This window comes from Monodelphis domestica, chromosome 2 (assembly GCF_027887165.1).
Source record: "Monodelphis domestica isolate mMonDom1 chromosome 2, mMonDom1.pri, whole genome shotgun sequence".
In the NCBI taxonomy this organism is placed as follows: domain Eukaryota; kingdom Metazoa; phylum Chordata; class Mammalia; order Didelphimorphia; family Didelphidae; genus Monodelphis; species Monodelphis domestica.
The window spans coordinates 463562550-463585866 of NC_077228.1; the positions used below are offsets into that span (position 1 = coordinate 463562550).

The window sequence follows — 23317 nt, forward strand, 5'->3', positions numbered from 1 at the left end:
AGTTACCAACAAATATATTAAAAATGTTTAAATTCATAAATATTAAAAACAAACATTCCTGAGGTTCCCTCATACCCAACAGGATAAGTAAATGACAAAAGAAGAAAATTACAACTATTAGAGTGAATTTAACACTAATGAATTTATAATAGACATTTAATTTGCAAAATTGGCTATTCTAAAAACAATTTATAACTGTATTTAAAAGTCAACAAATTATTTATCTCCATTGACTCAATGGCATAACTCTTAATCTCATATTCCATGAGGTCAATGATAAAGGGAAAGGATTTATATATACCAAAATATTTAAAGTTATTTTTCTTATAGAGAAGAAATTAGAACAAAACAGGCCTCTTTCAGTTGGCAAATGGGTGAACAAATAGTGGTATATGAATGTAATAGAATTTTATTGCACCATAAAATGAACACTATGACAGTTTAATAGAAATATTGAGGAACTGGGAAAGAATTTCCTTTATAATGCCAACAATAACATCAGGGGAAATAAGTCCAAGAAATTCTCATAACTCTGAATAAAAAGTGACCAGAAATTATGACATCAAAAGAAAAAAAAATGGGCAAGATGTCTTAAGTCAAAAGAATGAATCCCTAACTGTAGCCTATTTGTCATTAAGTAGGGGAAATATGATTTGGAAAAAATGGTCTTTTGGAAGTCCTTGAAAATAGATACAAGTTATTCCATATCTACTCAGTCTTGCAAGCTAACATAGAAACTCCTACTTGACACAAGGTACACATCATCTCTATATAAAATGTAATGATTATTATAATTTTAATGTTAGATTTATTATTTCCAATATTTGTAATTATTCTTTCAAAATAGCATATTAACTAGTGAAGAGATTAAAATGAAAAATGCTGAAAAAACAAAAACTTTCTGATAGTCACACTTTGCTATTAAAGAAAAGAGGAGGGAAAAAGTGTTGTGTGTGTGTGCGTGTGCATGTGCACATGTCTATGTGTGGGCATGTGTGACTATTCATTTCTGTAGCCTACACAAGAACATAAAGATAAAAGGACTACAAAAATGTGCATTCAAAATTATTCTGTCAAGGTGAAAATAATCTGTACTTGACCAATGTTAAAACAAAATATCTCTCTATTGCATCATATCACTTTAAAATTGAAAAAAAAGGAGTTAATTTAAATTAAAAATAATTTAAAACATTTAAAAGGAAAAACTCAAGTGCACATATTTTAACTTTTATTTTATGTCTTTCCAAAGTAAGATATTCATCACTTATTTCACAAACCCTTGATAAACACATTTAACACAATCAGGGAGGGTACAGCACATTTCATTTAGGCTTAAATAAATGTTAATTTTTCTTGTACTCATTTGAGTACTCTCAGCTATGCAAACTAGTGATTAAAAAACTTAACTTTTCCATGTTAAAATTTACCAGCATTTATAAATTAACATTGCATTTTAACAAACTGCAAAAGCAAAAGATAGATAATTGTTTTTTTAAAGGAATCATTTATGGCTGACATCTCACACAATAAGGGAAGGTTTAATGTGGTTATTAATGCGTTTCAGAAGCCAAAAAGCTCATATTGCATTGCTAAACTAGATTGTGATAAGTAAAATGGAATAAGATTTGTGAAATGTCTGCCTTTTTACCCACATCTAGAATCAGGACGCAACTTTTATGATATATTTTTTCTTGTTTTTTTGAGATATTAGAAATATTGGGACCCTCAAGTTCTAGCCAATGCCACGTAAATGAAAGAGACCATTACCCACTAATATACCACCATTATACATGTAACTTTTTTTTTCACTTGAAAGGAAAACAAATTAAATTTGAATATACAATAAAATGAACTATATAGTACTCTAAAAGCTTAGTGATTTTATTCAATTAAAGGTACTTATTGAATACTATCTTGCCCAGCATTGTGCTATATTCTATGAGATGTTTGTTATGGTAGAGTATGGAAGGGAGGAGAGATAATGGAAGACAGCAAAAGGAGTATGATACATAATGTCTGCCCTTTGGAAGTTGGAGAGGAGACAAGGAAGCCCTCAATCCCATCTACTCCCCCCTCCAATCTCATCCCATATCACTTAATGTCAGTGTAAGGCATGATAGAATTTAAAATATTTAAACAAGATTGTCTTTAACCTTCAATATCTTTATCAAACAAGAATTTATTTAAGTCAAAAAGAAAGGAATAGTTAGGTTAATCAAATAAACTTAAGACATCTTAGGGGTCTTTAAATAGTTTCAATACTTTAAACAATGGTTTAGAAAAGAAATGAAACAATTTAGCATTAGAAAAGCTCCTTTTCAGAGGTTTCTATTTGGAGACCAGCCCTTGGAAAGGAATCACTTCTAATTGAAAAAAGGGTCTTTTCCTCCTCTTTTTTTCTCTTTCTTCTCTTTGCCTATACCCTTCTATCTCTCACTTTTCCTCTATCTCTCCCTTCATACCCCTTCAATCTCTCTCTGTCATTCTATCTCTGTCTCTTTTTTGTCTCTCCAATGGAATAGATAAATTTTAAGGCTCTTTCCAGGTCAAAATCTAATAAAAGTATAGAATAAATGATTATAAAAATGGCTAGCATTTATAGAACACTTTAAAGTTTGCAAAGCCCCTTACCTACATATAAGACACACAAGATATAATGTAAAGGGGGCAAAAGCATGATCCGCACAAAATGATCTTGGAAAATTTGAAAAATATTTAGCTAAATCTCTTTTCCTAAAATAGAATTTTTATGGCAGGAAATATATATAATTTAAATTCTTACTAGGAAATTTTCCTTCTTACTACACACAAAAGATACATTCACACACCCACAAAGAATTTTAAAACCTACAGAATTTGGATTCAGGTGTCAATGAAAAATTATTAAGCGCTATACTGTGCCAGGCACTGTGCTAAGTGCATTAGATACAAAAGGAGAGAAAAGCTAGTCATTACTCTTAAGAAACTTCCAATTTAATGGGGAAGACAACATGCACATAATTACATTCAAACCAAGCTACATACAGAATAAATAGGAAATAATTAAAATGGAGAAGACATTGGAAGTAAGAGGGATGAGAAAGGTTTCTTGTAAAAAAAAAGTTATTTTAGGTGGGACTTAAAAGAAATCAGGATGGCAGTAGCAGAGATGAGGTAGGGGAGCATTCTAGGCAAGAGTAACAACTACAGAATATGCCTGGGGTTGAGAGATGGAGTGTCTTGTTTGTTGAAGAGCTAGGATCCAGTGTCAATGAATGAGAGAATACATGGTGAGAAGTTAAATGTAAAAGATCTGGAAAATAAGGGAGGTCTAGGATATTAAGAGATTTGAACACCAAACAGAAGATTTTTATCACTCCAAGGTGATAAGAAGTCATTGGAGTTTAGTGAATAGGTGAAGTGGCATGGTTGGACCTATGCTTTAGGAAAATCTCTTTGTTGGCTGCATGGAGAATTGATTGAGTGGGAAAGGACTTAAGACAGGCAGGCTCACCTGTCAGCTTTAGCAATAGTCCCTATATGAAGGACCTGTAGTAGAGTAGTAGCAGTATCAGAGGAGAGAATATAAGTTATTCAATAAATTTTGCAAAGGTTAAATAACAGGCATGGGTAACAGATTGGATATGGGGAGTAAGAAATTGTGAGGATTAGACCATGGACACCTAGGCTGTGAGTCTGAGTGAATTACTGGGAGAATGTTGTCTTTTCAATATTAGGGAAGTTAGGATGAGTGGCAGGGAGAGGAATTAGAGGGAAAGATATGACTTCTGTTTTGGACATGGATAATTTAAGATCTCTACTAGATATCTAGTTTGAGAGGTCGAAAAGAAAGTTAAAAATGTGATATTGGAGGTCAGCAGAAATATTGGGGTACTACAGGTACATTTGATGATCATCAACAATAATATGGTAAGTAAATTCATGTGATCTGATGAGAACACCAAGAGCATAGAGAAAAGCAAAAAGGACCCAAGACAGAATCATGAGGGCATCTGTGATTAGAGTGTGTGAGCTGGAAGGGAATCCAACAAAGGAGACATATGCAGGAAGAAAACCCAGAAAAAAGTAAAATGTCAAAACTTTGAGAGAAGAGAGCATCAAGGAGGAAAGGGTACTCCATTGGTTTCTACTTTGAGAATATAGGCATGTCTTCAGAATATATTTGTTTTACTTTTTGTATTAATATCATTGGTCTTATGAATTTAGCATAATTGTTGATACGTAAGTGAATGATTAAATAAAAATTAATATGGTAATGAAAGGCCTATCATTAGGAAATAGCCATCATTTTTAAATAACCTGTAAGCCAAGATATAAGGTTGAGGTAGAGAGTTAACATGAGATGATTAATTGAAGACTTTTATATCAAGATGACTTGAGTTCATGCTTTGCCTTTCACATAAAATGGTTGCAAAATCATCACCCCAGTCAATTAACTTTTAAGTGTCCAAACAACTATCTAAATACATAATGAAAACATGTGTAGTTTCTTAATGGGACATTTCTGTGATAGAAATCAAAGATTTGTAAAAGAAAAAAATGTAGAAAAAAACTCCATAAATTTTCAAAATGTCTAAAATAAAACTGTAAATCAATTACATTATCATAATTACTAAGAATTTAATATTTACCAAAAATCTTTTCATATTTCCTGATTCATATTTTAATAAATACTTTGTTAGTTAATTGCTTGCTTGACAAGTATTGTTTTATTCATTTTCCTGAGCAGGAAATTGATGCCAAAATTGTTGATATGGCAATGGTAATAGATGTGATAATTATTTAAGGTAGGATTTGAGGATAGGTCATAGGACCACACATTTGGAGCTGGTAGAGACCTTAGAGGTAATTGAGTTCAATTCCATCATTGTATAGAATGTGGAAATGAGATTAATTTTTTAGCTGTTTTTTAATCTTGTCCCGCTCTTCATGATTTTATTTGAGATTTTCTTGGCAAAGATATTGGAGTGGCTTAGCATTTATTCTCTAGCTCATTTTACAAATGAGGAACTGATATAAACAAGATAAAGTAACTGGACTAGATTCATATAGCTACTAAGTGTCTGAGGTCAGATATGAACTCAGGATGAGTTTTTCTGACTCTATGTTTGGCACACTATTGTGCCTCCAAGTTGCCTTGAAATTGAGGTATACAGACGATAAGTACTTTAGCTAAGATTGAAATTTATGTCTTTCTGTTTCTATATCTGACATTCTATCTATTATTCCAAAATTTTAATATGCCCTATGTATTAGCATTAGCTCATTAGCATTATGATTATTAAGATTCTGTCTTCTAATTAGAGATTTATTGTTAAAATGTGATACAAAAAGTGAAAAGATTAATAACTGACATAGTGCTTTGTGATTTACAAAGTTTTTTAGATGAATTATAACAATGTGAGGTTAGCAGCAAAATAACCAAAAATATTTAGATTTCATTTACATACTGTATAAGGTTTGCAAACAGCTATACCTTTGTTATATCTCTTGATCCTCACAACAATCTTGTGACTGATAGGCTATTATTATCCCCATTTCACAAATAAAGAAAATGAACTCAACAGGTTCCAATTGTCTAAGGTTGGATTTGAACTCAGGTCTTCCTGACTCCAAGCTCAACACCCTGTTCCTTGTGTCACATAGACTATTTTATCAAAAAAGAATTTAGAAACCAGAGGAGTCTAAATGCCCTAGTATGATCATAGAATGTCAGAGCTGAACTTGTATCCTAAGACTCGACCAAAAAAATCTCTATACTTTCTATTAAAATATCCTTCCTCTCTCTATGAATCTTTGAATGTTAGACTCTTTTGAAATATAGTTATCACCTAGAGAACTTTTTTAATATACAACATGCTTTGACAATTATATGAAATGGAAATGAAAAAGATATTTTGCTGAAAAGAATTTGATTTCCTGCAATATTTATAAATGTAATTGTGCATGTGAAAATTGTTTCATTGCCATGAAATTTAATTTAACCGTATGTTATTTAAAATCAAGACTGTTTCATGTAATTCTTCTAATTTACATTCAAATTTCTCTAACTCAAATATAGCTAATATTGATTGATTATATACTCCAAACTGAGAAGTAAACAATAAAATGATTTCTCTGCAAATAGAGCATTCACATAAGTATTTAAAAATCAATAAAAGTATGAACATACTAATTAGCAAATAGCTCCCAAATCTCATCAATAGTTATACTTTCTAAAATTAGTCTATACTCTTATGAAGAACCATCAGTAATAACAAAATATCTAAATGTAGAAGAGAAACACTTCTGAGTAAATCTTCCAAGTTACTATTCCAGAACTATCCTGAGTATTTGATTATGTAAGGACCCTTGATATTAATATATCATTTTAAACAAACTTAAATATGATGGTGAAAATCATTCTAGGCTATCCATTGTGTCCTGAAGTTTCATTATCAATCATTGTGCTAACTGAGCATGTTTTAATAGATTTTCAAAGATTTTTTTAGGAAAAATGGCAGATATTGAAGGAAATCTACTTCGTTTCTATTAATCATGGCATCAAGAGGAAAAGGAGACACAAGTCAAATTTTCACAGCTATTTCTTGCATTTGAATTACACGGAGTAAATGTCATCATTACATAAATTGTACATTGTATCTTGCAGAGACTTTTTCAGTCAGTGTTTCTAAAAGAAAATGAAACTTCTTTTTGCTAATTATTTATTTAAAACAGTAGACCTTGCTAATGTTTTGTCAGTTGATTTTGAGAGTTGTATTCGATTATGATAGGAAATTAGAATAAGAGGATAACTATCAAATATCACTAATCCTACAATTATTCAAGAATACTATTTCTAAGTGACATGAAAAAAGTGATATGGATAAATATAAATTATGATTTGTTATATTGGGGACTTGTCTTAGTTTTGGATTAGGCACATTACCTATGTAGTCCTGTAGACCAGTTTACCATTTTGTCTTCAAACATAGACTATTCTGAGATCACTACAAAATAGATATCACACAGGGCAAAATTAAACTTTGAATGTCAATTTAAAAGAATTAAAAGGCATAGAGTGCCTTAGAGAGGGCTATACCTATATGCCAAGAATTTTACCACACTAAATGACTAGGTGTTCATGTCCATATTTTGACCCTTCCAGTTGACAGTATCTTTCTCCTCCCCTGACCCTGCAAATTACTATATTTTATTGAATATATATTCTGGATATACCAATATGTGCTAGTTGATTGACTTGGTGGAATAAAGTCATTAAAAATTGATCTCACTCAGCCCTTCTATGGAGGTCATAGTGCATTATGAGTTCATTAGACTACAAATTAAGATGTCTTTATGGTGATGTAATATAACTGAAGTTGGTAGATAAAAACTCCAAAGAAAAACCTGAAGTGGTAAGCACTATCTCTATCTCTATCTCTATCTATCTATCTGTCTATCTATCTATCTATCTATCTATCTATCCATCTATCTATCTATCTATCTATCTATCTATCTATCTATCTATCTATCTATCTATCTATATTCAAGTATTAGGTTGATTCCAATTTGTTTGAGAAAAGGGTCTTATTTGACTAAAATATTGCAACTTCTTTCCAGAACTCCTTTACTTACATCTTTGCAGCACCTTCCCTCCAGTTAACCATGTTTAGAACTTCATTTTTAATCACTCCATAAGTAATCAATTCTCTTTGAATCTAGCTCCATAACATCTCTTTATCCACTTACTAATTCAGATCATCATTATCTTTCACTTAGGCTACTATAATATATTCTTAATTGGTTTCCATGACTTCGATCTCTCCCCTCACCACTACATATTACACATAAAAATCAAAGTGATAGGTAATTATGGATCATATGTCTGAGGCTGTCACACCCCTGATCAAGAAGCTTCATTGACTCATTGCTTATAGCATTAGATATAATTTATTGTTTGGCATGCAAAATGTTTTACTACTTGGCTTCAAGTTGCCTTCCCAGATTTATTTCACATTTATTTCCCTTCACAATTTCTATAGACAAACCAATCTGCTTTACTGGATATTCATCAAACCTGGCATTCTATAATCCATCCCTGAACTTTTGCACAGATTGTCCTCTATGCCTAAAACGCATTTTCCTCTCAGCTTTGGTTCCCAAATATTTAGCTTCCTTCCTTCAAAGCCGAAATTAAGTTCCATCTCTTTCAGGAATCCTATAATGAGAGGAGAATCCTCTCCTTTCAGAGAGAATCCTCTCCTTTCTTCTGCAGCAGCTTGTATCCATCAAAATTTATTTGTGCATTTTGGGCATCCACTTGTACCTGTTGTCTAATCTGTTACAATACCCCTTGAAGACAAAGACTTTTCTTTTAGTGTTTTATCCCATGTCCATCACAGCATCTGACTCAGAGTTGGTGCATAATAAATTATAATTTAAATATATACATATATGGAATATGTATTCCAACATCTTTTAAAGAGTTGTCATTGCCCCATTCGAAAATAAGCTCCTTGAGAGTAGAGACTACTTGTTTTCTTGTATTTTTATTGCTAATGCTCATTTTTATATGTAGTATGTAGTTGGAAGGGGAGAGATCAAAGTCATGGAAACCAGTTAGGAATCTATTATAGTCATTTAATTGAGTTTAATGGTGATCTGAACTAGGGAATATGTAAAGAAGAACTTATGCTACTAAAATAAAAGAAAATATAGTAAGTACTTATTTAAAAAGCTTTATCAAACTAGCTATGTATAGTCTCATAGATTTAAAATAGGAAAGAACCATATAATGTCATCTCATTGAGTCCAGCTCTCTACTATAATTGATGAGGAACTTGAAAGACAGGATAATGAAATTACATGACAAAGTTCACAAAGGCTGTCAATATCAGATATTGTGTCAGTTCTTTGGTTCCAAATGCAATATTCTTTGCACTATCCCCTTGCTTGACCATTAAGTACTTAACAACAATTTTGGGCAATACAATTATTTATTTTTTAAAGAGTTCATGGGATTAGAAAATAAGTCTGATTTATTACAGAGAATCTATTGTTGTAGTGGAGGCATACAAATGCCCAAATGAAATAGAGGAGGCAAAAAAGGAAATTCTAGTTAATGATAAATCACACATGGTAATTCTACAATGAGAACTACTACCTTGCTTATTCTGATTTGCTGGAATGCAAGAAGACCATTGCTCTTTTGTGCTCACCCAAATTAGTCACAGCTGCAGTGTCAAGAAATATATAATACTGAGCATTTTATGTTTAACAATCATTAAAATATAGACTGTGGAGGCATATATTAAGTTAATAAACTGTGTATACTGAAAAAAGAATAGTGTACTTAAATAATATATTTAAATGCTGGTATTAAGACACAAGAAACATATAATGGGATTTAGTAGTATAGATGATGATTAAAAATTCAGTGCTATGCCTAGGAATTTTTAGATGCTCTGGTAATTTTGCAAAATTCTAGGGATTCTTTTTCTCGTAATCATTTTTATTTTTCAGTTGGACTTTTAAATCTCCAATCAAATGGTTAACTTCAGTGAATTGAAACACAATGATCATACAAACAGAATTAGGCTTCTGATTGAATTGCATTTGCTCCATCTGTATAGCATATATAGAAAGACACCTTCCTTTATGTGTTTTGATACACAAATAGAGCTAATTCTTCATTCCCCAAAATTCGTACATAAAGCCTAAATGAAGCTATGGGTTCAGTTTATTCTTTAAATATAATGTGCCAATAATGCTTTGAAATTTCACTGCATACCTTGAACACTTTTCAGAATATATTTCCCAAGGTTTGCATCTGTGCAGAAAACTTTAAAAACACTCAAGAGAAAGATAACAAAATCTACACTGAAATATTATTTCTAAGCTATTTTATTGAAGTAATATTGTTACACCTAATTGAACTGGGAAAATCTCTCTCCTATAAAGGCAGATGAATCACCCCTGTAACCCATATATCCCTAGGGCAAAAACAACCCCTAAAGTAGGGTCATAGTCACTGCACTCACTCCCAAAGAAATACTAGGAGGCTGACTAAGAAATGTACACTGTAAATAAAAGACAATAGAAAATATTGATGACCAATTCCATTTCATCCAATCTTTTCTATAGCTTACATGCCTCTTCCTTTGCTATCTCCAACCTCAACTCTCAATCACATCTGAGAAACTCATTGGAAAGATGTTTAATGGGCAGTTTACACAAAATAGCACGCTACCCATATAATGTTTTAAAATCACTTCTATGTGACAGCTAACACAATTAGAAAAAATTTAAAAAAACCCTCACATACTCTCTCTGCTTCCTAACTCTTGGTTAATTTGGTAGCAAGACAGATTAATATTGATTTGAAAGTCACATATCAAATGTGATATTTTATAGCAGCAAGATATTTTTTTTATTGTAACATAGGATCTTTCAACCAAATTATTTGTATCACTTGTAATTGGAGATAATAATAGTGTTGTTTTTTTTTTAATTTAGGTTTACACTTATTTAAATTCACTGTGATTTCATTTTGATTAAACTTACAGAAGTCACATTGATCATTAATGATACTTATTAGTAATTCACTATTAATAAATAATAGTAATAGCTCACATTTATAGTTTTGAGCTACAAAGCACTTTGCATGAATCATGTTGTGTGAATTTCAGTTCATAGATATATGTTAATTATTATTATCGTCATTTTACAAATGAAGAAACGAAGACAGAGAAGTTCAATGACTCAGTTTTTCATTAAAAATTTGAACCCAGTGCTCCCTAACATTCCCCTCTACTGAGTTATGGGTCAGCAAGTTGTGCATATATTAGTTGTTCAAAACCTGTTTAATGGATAAATGAATCCAGAATATTGCTTTATTTCATAATTCACTTCATTTTACAGTTAAACTAATGCTGAAATTACATGTGTCACCTCCACAAAATTATTCCACCGTCTATAATAAATGGTTCAATTTGAGACTTTTTTGGGAAATTCCTTTGCCTAATTTTACAGGATGACTAGTTAGGATTAGTGAATTTTGGAATGCCAACCCTGCCCTGGGTCAAATTGTGAGTTAGTTTAAATATACTCATTCACAAAACAATTAGGAATCTGAAAAGAAACTTATGAATCACAGTGAATTTCAGTAAATGTAAGCCTAAACTTAAAAAATAATATAAATAAATTATAATAATAATAAATTATAAACCAAGTATGGTACTAGGCACTGCCCTATAAAACCAAAAATGAAACTTGTCCCTTCCATTAAAAACTTCTATTTCCAGAGAATGACGTATAAATGAAAATAATTAGGAATATGTAATGTACTATTTAGCCCTCTTGTCTTTTTAAATTGATTGATCATGGTCCTCAAATGATAATTGAAAGAGAAATTGGCAGAGTGAGTTTTGATCACTCTGGAACAAAAAAACAAACAAACAATTGTCCTTTCAACCCTTCCTGAGGATCTGCCTAAACTCTGGGAAGATTCTGACATTAGGAGAAAGGAAAATGTAATTTCTTTATTTTGAGGTCAGAGGTTTTCTTCTTATGTTCTTCAGCTATGCTTAGACTCATGCTTTTGAGCTTCATGGAAAGAAAGGAAAATATGAGACTGTGCTTGTGGTTGTTGCTGCTGGTCCAATAGACTTAAATGGCTAATAACTAGGGCTTCATAAGGAAACGGAAACCAAAAATCACCAATGCTCAGAAGCCACCCTACCCCAAGTGTGTGTGAAGAGGATAGCACAGTGGGAGAGGTCTTGTTACAAGAGCAGAGATAAAATAAGGAACCATAAGAACAAACAGAATTTCACAGAAGGCAAACTCTTGTGAATCCCACTGGGCTAGAGGGAACACTGATATCTCTTACTATTTTATCTATTTTCCTTTGCTTTGGGACCATGATTCTGGTACATGATGAAGACATCTCCTTTCCTTATTCATTCATGGAATAACCTTTTTAAAGTGTTTAATAGGTGCCAGCCACTGTGCTAAGGGGTGGAGATGCAAAAAGAGTTCAAAGAGAGTATCTGCCATTGAGGAGCTTATAATCCAAAGGGGAAGACAGCATGCAATCAAATATATTCAAAGACATCTATGTACAGGGTCAATAAGAAATTATAAAAAGAAGTAAAGTAATGGAATTTTAGAGGGGTTCAGGAAGGCTTCCTGTGGAAGGTGAGATATTTTTGTTGTTCCAGCCATTTTTAGTCGAGTATGACTTTGTGGCCCCATTTAGAGTTTTCTTGGCAAAGATACTGGAGTGGTTTGTCCTGTCCTTCTCCAGGTCATTTTAAAGAAGAGGAAACCAAGGTGAACGGAATTAAGTGACATGCTCTGGGTCACTCAGCTAGTGTGTGAGGTCACATTTGAACTCAGGTATTCCTGACTCACTATGCCATCTAGCTGCTTGGTGGAATTTTACCTGAATCTAAAAAGAAGCCACAGAGGTCAGTAGTTGGAGCAGAAGAGGGATGTTATTCCAGGCATGAAGGACACCAGAAAGGATGCCTGGAGATGAGAGAGTATCTTATTTGTGGAACAGCCAAAAGGACAGGGTCACTGGGTCAAAGAATTTTTTTTTTTGGTGAGTAAAGAATGAGAAGACAGAAATGATAGAAGAGGACTAGGTGATGAAGGAGCATTATTTCATACTTGTTCCTGAAAGCCATGGGGAGTTTTTTGGGAAGTGTGTGTGTGTGTGACATGATCAGAGCTGCTTTTTAGGAAAATCACTTAGTGGATCAATCAAAAATGTGGGGAAGAGACTTGAGGCAGTCAGCCCCATTAGAGGTAATCAAAATTTGAGGTGATGAGAGCCTACAATAGAGTAGAGGCAGAGTTGGAAAAGTATGAAGTCTATTTTAGAGATGTGGCAGAGGTATAGGACTTGGTAGTAGCTTGGATATGGGGGTGGTGGGAGTGAGAACTGGTGAGAAATTCAGGAAGACTCTGAGATATCAAGACTAAGAGACTGGGAGGATTTTGCTGCCCTTCACAATAATAGGGAAGGTAGGAGGCAGAGAAGGGTTTAGGGGAAGGAATGAAAAGTTCCATTTTGGAGATGTTGAGTTTATTAAGATGGACATTCAGTTCTAGATATCTTGATGGCAGTTGGAAATGGGAGCTCAGAGGTCAGCAGAGACTTGATGCAGGATAAGTACATCTGAGAATCAGCATTTAGATGGTAATTAAATCCCTGGGATATGATGAGGTGATGAAGTGAATTACTATAGAGGTAGAGGATAAGAGGAACCAGGATAGAACACTGAGGGCAGGGTTAGGATATATATATATATATATATATATATATATAAATATATATATATATATATATATATATATACTCCCACATGAATTTTAAATGTGGGAACAACTAGGTGGATTAGTGGGTTGAGAGCCAGACCAAGAGAAGGGTGGTCATAGGTTCAGATCTAGCCTAGATTTGTGACCCTGGGCAAGTCACTTCACCCCCATTGCCTAGTCCTTACCACTCTTCTGCCTTGGAAGCAATACCCAGTATAGATTCTAAGATGGAACGTAAGGGTTTCAATAAATAAATAAATGAAAATTTTAAAAAGGATGGATATGCTCCACTTGTACCAGAGAGAAACTGAGAAAGGCTTAGACCTGGTCATTCAGGTAGAGCACTACCTAGTGGATAATTGAGCCATTGTACTCTCTTCCATAAAGGCAACGTAGGCCCTTTTTGTAGACTGAAGGAAGACACCACTTGAACCATATGATCTAGATACCCTGAATGGAGGGCAAAATAAATACATAGCAATGAGGGGAGTTGGGGAGAAGAGGTTAAGCAGGACCAATTAGGGTCACAAGAAAAGATCTTTGATAGGACTTAACCCTTGGACTCAGCTTTAAGTGCTAATGGGATCCATTTGATTTTTAAAAAATCAACAACTATTTTAAACATATTTAGGCTCTTTTTAGGCTATCAGTTTTATCTGAACCAAATGGTAACAACCTAAGTGCAAGGCTAATAACTACACATTCTTTTTTTGAACTAGAAGAGTGGGACACACCTGCTACTAGAAGAATGTTCCCTCTTTTGAAGAAAGTTAGTTCATTCTTCTCTACTGAGTCATTTTATCTTGTGCTATGTGGATACATGTCTTTTTCATGGAGTTTAACACCAAGCAGAGAATGAAAATGAATTTGCTATGAATGTTGAGTTTTCAGAGGACTATAAATGAATGTTATATATTAAGTAAAGGCTCTTTTTAGTTCTAACCATGCTAATAATTTCTTAAAATCATCGTATATGTCTAAATCTACTTTGAATTTAGTTTTTATGCAGGAAGAAATAAATGGAAGAGAAAGAGAGAGAGAGAGAGAGAAAGAGATAGAGATAGAGAGAGAGAAACAAGGGGAAGGGAGAAAAGGAGGAAAAGAGAGAAAAGAAGGAAAGAAAGAAAAGAAGAAAAAAGAAAAGAAAGAAGTTAAAGCTATGGATTTATTGCAAGTACTCTGGTTCCCAAAGTGTTTCCATTTTTCTCACTCCCTATAGAGCTACTTGAGAATAAACCTGTCAGGAAGCAGGGAGAGATGAGTACTGATTTATTAATAACAGTAAAATGTGACTTAGACTTCAAGATACATTAAAATTGGTGAAGGATCACTTAAGTCTAGGGAAGAGACCATTGTGTCTACATTCAGAATGATTCCCCAAGAAATCCAGGCATAAGGTAGAACAATTGAGCCATTAGAGAAAGAAAAAGGAAAAAAGAAAGAAAAAGAAAGAAAGAAAGAAAGAAAGAAAGAAAGAAAGAAAGAAAGAAAGAAAGAAAGAAAGAAAGAAAGAAAGAAAGAAAGAAAGAAAGAAAGAAAGAAAGAAAGAAAGAAAGAAAGAAAGAAAGAAAGAAAGAAAGAAAGAAAGAAAGAAAGAAAGAAAGAAAGAAAGAAAGAAAGAAAGAAAGAAAGGAAGGAAGGAAGGAAGGAAGGAAGGAAGGAAGGAAGGAAGGAAGGAAGGAAGGAAGGAAGGAAGGAAGGAAGGAAGGAAGGAAGGAAGGAAGGAAGGAAAGAAGGAAGGAAGGAAGGAAGGAAGGAAGGAAGGAAGGAAAAAGAAAGAATTTTTTTTAAAAAATGTGGATAAACATTTCCCATTAAACCAAAGAATAGGAAAATGATTATGTTTAAATGTTCAAAAATCTTGCTGAAATTAGAGTAATAAACAGAATTAAGCCCTTCATTTGGCCATTTTTGCTAAGTGTTGAATGAAAACCTACAGACAGGGCACACTGATGTCCCTGATAATCAGAGTGGCTAGGAATGAACTGAAAAGGAGAGACTTGCTCCTACTTTTGCTGAGAAATTACACCAAAGCATGTTTCTCCTTTGTCCAATAAACAAATTTGCATTCCAATATAAGTGATCTAGTTTTTGATACATCGACACAGTAGAACTAATTTTTTTTGTCATTATTAGAGAAGCAAAGTATTTCTATCCCGAGGTAATATAAAGTTTTACATACTCTTGAGCCAAAAGCTCTCTCACAAAACTCATAACTTCTTGGGGGAAAGTGAAGTAAAGGAAATCTGAAGTAAGCAAAAAGTGTTAATTTTCATTTTAACTATTTGGAGCACAGTTAATGAAACATAGTTTATTTGATTTTACTTTCCACCATAGAATCACTAACCATCAGAAATGGAAAGAATTATCTAATCAATTCAATATGACCACCTCATATTCAATTCAGGAAGCTAGCCCTTTAACAGGTTATTTTTTTCCCTTCCAATGATAAAGGTCATGCATATTTTCCGCTTCACTGAGCCCCTAATTTATATAACTGTTTGAGTCACAAATGCATTTTAATAAGCTTCTGGTATTATAACTAATTTGACATATGGTTTTATGAAATTCCATTTTGTAGCCAAATTGCTGAACAAGCTGTAATAAAGATACTGTTTATATTATACATTAAACACTTCTACTTCTTCCAGGCACTCTATTGAAAATCTTAGAATTCAGCAAAGCACAGAGAAGAGTTATAATCACTTAAAAATCTTTGTGCATTTCAAAGAAAAAACAGCCATCTGTATGGCTCACATACCTCTGTAGCAAACTGCTGCAAGCCACCAATATTAATTGGTCCCTCTTCTGTTGCATATAAATTGCATCCACCTACACAAAGATCCGAAGTTGGACACACCATTCCACAACTCAGACCCAGTGGATTATCTGAAAAGATCATCTTCGCTGCTCCATAGTAGTTCTGCATAAACAAAATAGAACAAATAATACCATTATAAAGTGGAAAATGATAAAATAGGAAATAGAAAATGTATAAAATTGAGTTTATTAGCTATATGATTTAAACATGTAAAAATGTCTCTGTAGTGTATGATATTATATGCTTAGTGAACATTTAATGAAACATTATCATTTAATAATATTTATTAAGCTTTCCTAATTGATGGTGATTAGATAAAATTAGAAACTATTAACCATTCATGAATTTGATAAAATGTTTTCAATATTTAAATACTTTTAACTAGTTTTAAATTCAGATGTAATCTAAATATATGCTAATTGTAAATATCTAATTTCATTTTTAATAACAGTAACTTTTGTCCTTTAAATGATTTAGATTATGCAAATATGGAGAAAAAAATTTATGAGACTGTTTAAGCTAAAATCTTCCATAGTTTGTCTCATAATTACTCTCAGTTCCTCTAGAGTTTTCTTTTCCCTTGTCCTGAGGTTCTAATTTCCTTTCTCTTCATGTCAAATCCTGTAACTAATTTTTATTATATAAATGTGATATAATTCTCTGAGTATCCATAAGTCTTTTAATACTCACATGCAATCTAACATAGAATGAGATATGATGAAGAACTAATATCCACCCATATCCTAAAACAACTTTAAAGGAAGAGTGCAAAATCTGTTAAGTTTTTCCATGTTATTCTTTTTTTCTGTATGCCAGGCATGGATTCTTATTCCAGCATTTATCTAACTGGTCCCCATTTGGGATAGAATCCTTACAATTCAGAGATTTCAAACCTCTGTCTATATTTGATTTTGTCTGTATCCTGTACCATTGTAGCCTCTTTTAATTTCTGCTTTCTCATTCAAAATAATAAAGCACAGACACAGTGTTGATTGATCATTTTAAATATCTACCAAATTTAAAAATATTTAAATAGAAATTATGTATTTAACTATGAAGAAAAGATTTCAGGTTTGGAGAGAAGGAGAAAGAGAGGAAGGTACCACCACAATCCATCTCAAGGATGCAATTTGCCCCAGTATCTCTATTGTCACCTTTTTTTTGCTTAGACAACCAATCCCATCATGACAGCTAGTCAGAACTCTTTCAATCTTTTCATCTTATGGGTTTCTGTGGCCCATATTTAAATTATAGGAACAGTTAAACAACAACTTGAATGGTCCTTGCTACCTGGTTGGTTATCAGTTCAAAGCTCTGTCCCTTTACTTCTCTCTCTGAGACCACCTCTCCATCTCTTCAGATAGCTTCTCCTGGGGAAACACTGCTGCCTTTTGAGACTCTATTTCTTATGTAAAATGGAGGAAATCATTTCCTTTTGTCTCAAATGCCTTCTCTATAAAATGATTTAGTTGGAATAAATAATTTCTACGGTGCTTTCCACTTCTATCATCCTAGATCCTAATTCTTACTAATATTATATCTTAATTGTTTTCAATTTGCTAAAATTCTTTAATACGTCTGCTTCCCCAAATCTTGATATAGACATAATACATTATTTTGGTGACCACTCCTCATTTCAAGGATTAGAGATCTTTATGCCTGTGCTCCCTCCATTGCCAAAAATATTCACTGCTCTATATATTAGCAGGTGATCTTTCTGGATTGCCAAGTTTGAAACAATCATCACAACTTAGACAGACAACACTCTGCAGATGAGATCAATTGAACATAGACATGTTGGCCTTTCCACAGACAACATGCCTGTAATGGAAAGTGTTCCAGTTTGGTAAAACCTATATACAATACACTTGCATAGACTTTAGGAACTCAGGGTCAGCTCTCTGATGAAATATTATGATAGTAATTTACTGCTGAAATAACTCATTAAGGCAGTCAAATTTAGCTTGGCAATTTTTAACATGTGATTTTTTTCATTGCATTATACTATGACTAGTACACACAAACACTCACATGTATATCTAAAGATTTGGATGGCAGATATTTAATTTGAAATTTAAGTGAATTGCAAATTTTCCTCAAGTTTTCTTATATATTTTGGTGTATTCTTATTCAGTACTAAAATGAGCTCATACTGCATGGTACAAGTAACCTGTTAAATTTTCACGGTGAACATTTTCACCTTGAAAATTGCAAATGATACAAATCGTGGCTTATTTTTTATTTATTATTATTATTTTATTATTTATTATTATTATTTCATTGCCTAGACTTAAGAAAGTGATTGAGAAAATGTTAATAATATAAATTAAATTTCAAAGTATATTATGCTTTTCCCTTGAGTCAATTGATAAGTGTTTATCATCATACCATTGGTACAAGATAAGTTTTAGAAATCAAGCTTGGTCTCCGCCTGTTATAGCCCTTGACACAAGTATCAGAAAGATCTATGATTTCTTCAACTTAGGAAAATTCCTAGGAATGGTATTTACATACCAACCCATGTATGATTTAAAACAGTGGTTCTCAACCTTTCTAATGCTGTGACCCCGCAATACAGTTCCTCATGTTGCAGTGACCCCAAACCAAAAAATTATTTTAGTGGCTACTTCAAAACTGTAATTTTGCTACAGTTACAATTTGGAATGTAAATAAATACCTGATATGCATTATGTATTCTCATTGCTACAAACAGAGAGTTTGAGAACCTCTGATTTAGAGAAACATATAGAATTATTTGAAGCACTTAGTTGCCAAGTGGCTTGCTCAGAGTTAAGGGTAGATTTTGAATTCAGTTCTTTCTTGACTTCAAGTTTAGTATTACTCATTATAGGACACTGAATCTACGCAAGATGTAGAATTAATTCTTTTAAATCTAATAATTAAAAATACAAGTAGCCAAGTACTATATAAACAATGAGCATAATGAATTGATGGGGGCAGAACACTATTATGTAAAATTTTAAAGAGGAAACATAAAAATTTAAGAGAAAATAATTTCCCAGTAGAATCTAACAGGAATGATATATGATCAAATTAAAACTTGAGACTACATTCACAGGAATATTGATTTGGTAATGAAATTCAAATTGAGTTGCACGGTTCACCTCTAAAAAGACAATATTGGTGACAGGTGGCAGAGTTGCATAATGTTTAGCACTGAAATGGAGCATAGAGTCTTCAGTTATAACTCCTTCATTTTATAGATTGGGGAAACTGAAGTCCAGAGAAGTGATATGAGTTGTCCAAGGTCACATACCCACTTAATCAGAGATTCAAGTCTAGAACTCAGAAATTATTCCCTTCTGGCACACCGTTTCTACTTAGGAAAAAAAAGTGAAAAGAACCTAAGAAAAAGAAAGATTTTTGTTTTGGATAGGTGGTAAATATTGTAGACTACCATATTTACATTACAAATCACTATTAAGATATCTAGACAGTAATTATGGCATATGGACTTATGCAAGTTGTTGTTCAACTTTTTTTTCAATCTTTTACTCACTTTAAGATCCAGGTAAAAATATAAAAGCATGTTGAAGTTTAATACAAAGATGTAAATATTGATTAAATGGTTACTATATGCCGTGTGCTGAACTAAGTACCAATTTGACCATTACAAGTGTCCTGGGATATGAATGTGACCCTAATTTTACATGTCAAAGCAACTGAATCAGATGTTTAAGTAACTTTATCATGGTGTATGAGGCTGGATTTGCACTCAGATGTTCCTGCCTCTAGCCCTAGTGCTCAAATCTGTTGTAGCACTTAGCTGACTTATATAATCTATAAGTAATATATAATATTATATATAACTTATATAATCTATATAATTATGTAATATATAATGTATAAAATATATAATAATTATATATAACTTATAGAATCTATAAGAAAGTATCTACTTCTATATGTGCAAGCCGGTGACTGAACTTGGCACTGCATGAAATGTAAACAACCATGCAAATTGGTATTTCCCTTTAGCAGACTCATTGGATATATAATCAGATCATAGATTTAGACATAGAAGGAACCTCAGAGGTCATCAGAGTTCTCATGGTACAGAAATGAAATGAGAAGATATAAGGAGGTGTAAGTGACTTGCCTAACATCACAAAGTTAGTGACTAACAGAGGATTTTATGAGCTCGTTGATAAAAATACATGAAAAGTTGTATAACAAATCAAAAATCTATTAATTTAAGACAATAGAAGATATATAACAAGGTCACACATGATAAATTAACCATTGTACTATACCCATAATTCTTTAATAAAGTGGGAGAGGCAGAGAGAAACAGATAGATAGATGGGTAGAAACAGAGAGATTATCTCAAGTGAGACAGCTGGAGAAGGTTTTACCATTGAGAAAGGAATTGAGTTGGAATTTTCAAAAAATGGACTAGAAAAAAAAGAAAAAATAGAATACCACATATGTGTAGACTATGTAAATATTCTAAATATGTAAATAAAGAATAGGTAAAGAGGATAAATTTGCTGGAGGGAAAACAAATCATGTTTAGTAAAAAGTACATAAAATATTTATTATTTGGGTGTTCTAGGAAATAAACCAGGAAGGGAGAATGGGGCCCCATTCTAGAGAGCCCCCAAATACACCAAACTTCTGCTAGCTTAATATACTTAAACATGTCCCCAACTCTCTACATAACACCAGTATATTCTAAATTACACAGGCTTAAAAATGTGTATTATTATTAGGTTTTTTTTAAAATCAATACTAAATATTAGTTACTTAGGGAGAAGAGTGATAAGGGCTAGGCAATTGGGATTAAGTGACTTGCCCAGGTCACATAATTAGGAAGTGTCCGAGGCCATATTTGAACCCACCACATCCCATTGTCAGGCTTAACTCTCTATCCATTGAGTTACCTACCTACCACTAAAATCTGCATTAAAAACCTAAGTTCTGTTTTAAAAAAAACAAACTCTCTTAAATTCCCTTCATTCTCTTCACTTTCTTATCTTATCATTCATTGTTCCCCTTCATATACCCTATGTACCAGGTAAAGCAGACTATTTGTCATTTGGCAAATATGCCCCAAGCCTTATCCATTCTGTATCTTCACTCACACTGCTCCTTTTCCCTAAAAATCCTTTCGCTCTCTCCCTCATCTCTGCCTGTTGAAATCTATCATCCTTCAAGTCCAACTTCAGATCTTTCCTCCTTCATGAAACTCTTCTAGACATCCATTCCCCTCCAAAAAAGGATGACCTCTCTTTCTTTAATATTGCCATAACAATTTATCCCTCTTTTGCAGAATTTACTCTTCCATCTTCAATAGATCTTTTCATATTTTGTTTTTCTTTATTAATTGTAAGTTCCTTGAGGATATGGATGATTATATTTGTGAAGAGTGAATCAAACTTTCTTTGTCTATCAATCAGCAACTTTTAATGAATCAAAAACTTGAGCACTCCTACTTAATACTAAGAGAGTTCACAAGTCACTTGCTAAAGTGGATGACAACTCCAGAGGCCACTGCCCTGTCCTTGGGCAGTGCTAGGCAAATTGAAAGACTGCAATTGGTTCCCATAAAGTGGAGGAAGGGACAGGAAGCAATGTGGAAAAATGACTATAAGGAGTCCTGAACTCCTTGGGATTTGTCCTTGGGATTTATTCTTTTGGGGGACTTTGCTTTTGGACTTCTCCTTTGGAGTTTGTCTTGGGAGACTTTGTGTTGGTGAGCTGACCTGAAGAAGGAAGCTCTTTTCATGAATTCTGTATTGGCTTGCTGGGTAAGTAACTAACTTTTTTTTCCTGGTTTCTGGAGAGATTAGTTCCAGAGAGGCCTTTCTTTCCTGCAGAAGTCTGTATTGATGGAAACCTTACTGAAGACACCATCAGATCCTCTGGCTGAAGGGTATGGAGTCCTGCCAGGGTCGAGCTGGGCACCAGAACAACAATTGGGGTGATAGGCTAGACATTTCTCTACCCTCTTCTTACATTTCTCCACTTCCACTCTTTACACCTCTTTGTAAGTAAAGCTACTAAAAAGTTATTTTTGATTTAAGCTATAATATTTTTAAATCAGCAACCACAATATTACTTTAGAACTTTCATATTAACATAAAAACTTAATTTTTTATATTCTTAGATCTTTATATGGCCTAAAGCAGTTATCTCAGTGACTTTCCCAGAGAGAAAGTTTGTTGAACAGAATAAAGATCCTAGATGAATTGCACTTAGTGGAGGTTACATTTGTTATGTTCTCCCTGTAGTAAATGATGATTTTTAGATAAACTATGGGAAAGAGAGGGAATATTAAAGAATAGTGGCTAAAGAACACAAAACCAGAAATGTGAAGGTGAAAAATTAATGAGTATTCAAAAAAGTGGTTTTAATTCATTTTAACCAAAACAAGTAGTATACAAGTAGTAAGTAGTAAGTATTCAAAAAGGTGGTTTTAATTCATTTCAACCAACATAAAAGGTGTGGTCAAAGGAGTAGAAACTGTGGCTAATGGTAGTAATCGCTCTTTCATATAGTTCTTATTTATAAGATATTATTTATAAGATACCTACCTTTAATAATCTCATGAGATAGGTAGTACAAATATTGTGAGTAATATTTTATAGCTGATGAAATTAAGACTTAGATATAAAGTGAATTACCAATTATGATGAGTAAGAGTTGGCTCCATGGCTCAATGCATGATCTTTGGAGTTCACAGCTCATACTCATTTCTAATGCACCACACTAATTTTCTTTTCTTCCCCCCCCCCTTAAAACCCCTGCCTTCCATCTTAGAATCAATATTGCAGATTAGTTCTAAGGCAGAAGAGTGGTATGAGCTAGGCAATGGGGGTTAAATGACATGCCTAGGATCACACAGCTGACAAATGACAAGAAGCAGAACTTAATTTTCTATTAGGAAAGCATTCCCCAACCATATATAACATAGTCCAATACCATTTTTTTTTGCCTTTGATAACCAAAGAGAAGATATTTAAAAACTCCTTCTGAATAAGAGAATACTGACAGCTTATTTTTTATCTCTCTCCTTCCTTATAAAGAGAGGAAAGAAGGAAGGAAGGAAGCAAGCAAGCAAGGAAGGAAGAAAGGAAGGAAGGAAGGAAGGAAGGAAGGAAGAAGGAAGGAAAGGAAGAAAAAAGAAAATGAATAAAAAAATTCTAGAAATTTGGTGAAAGAGTA

At 33.0% G+C, this 23317-nt stretch overlaps 1 protein-coding gene across 1 annotated transcript in view; it reads right to left on the minus strand.

The window, feature by feature from the left end:
• The window catches only part of DPYD (dihydropyrimidine dehydrogenase), a 1041936-nt gene that overhangs the window by 748792 nt on the left and 269827 nt on the right, over nt 1-23317 (minus strand). Inside the window, exon 5 of the mRNA XM_007485012.3 lies at nt 16070-16231. Within this exon, the coding sequence (XP_007485074.2) occupies nt 16070-16231 (162 nt within the window). The remainder of the gene's footprint in view (nt 1-16069; nt 16232-23317) is intronic.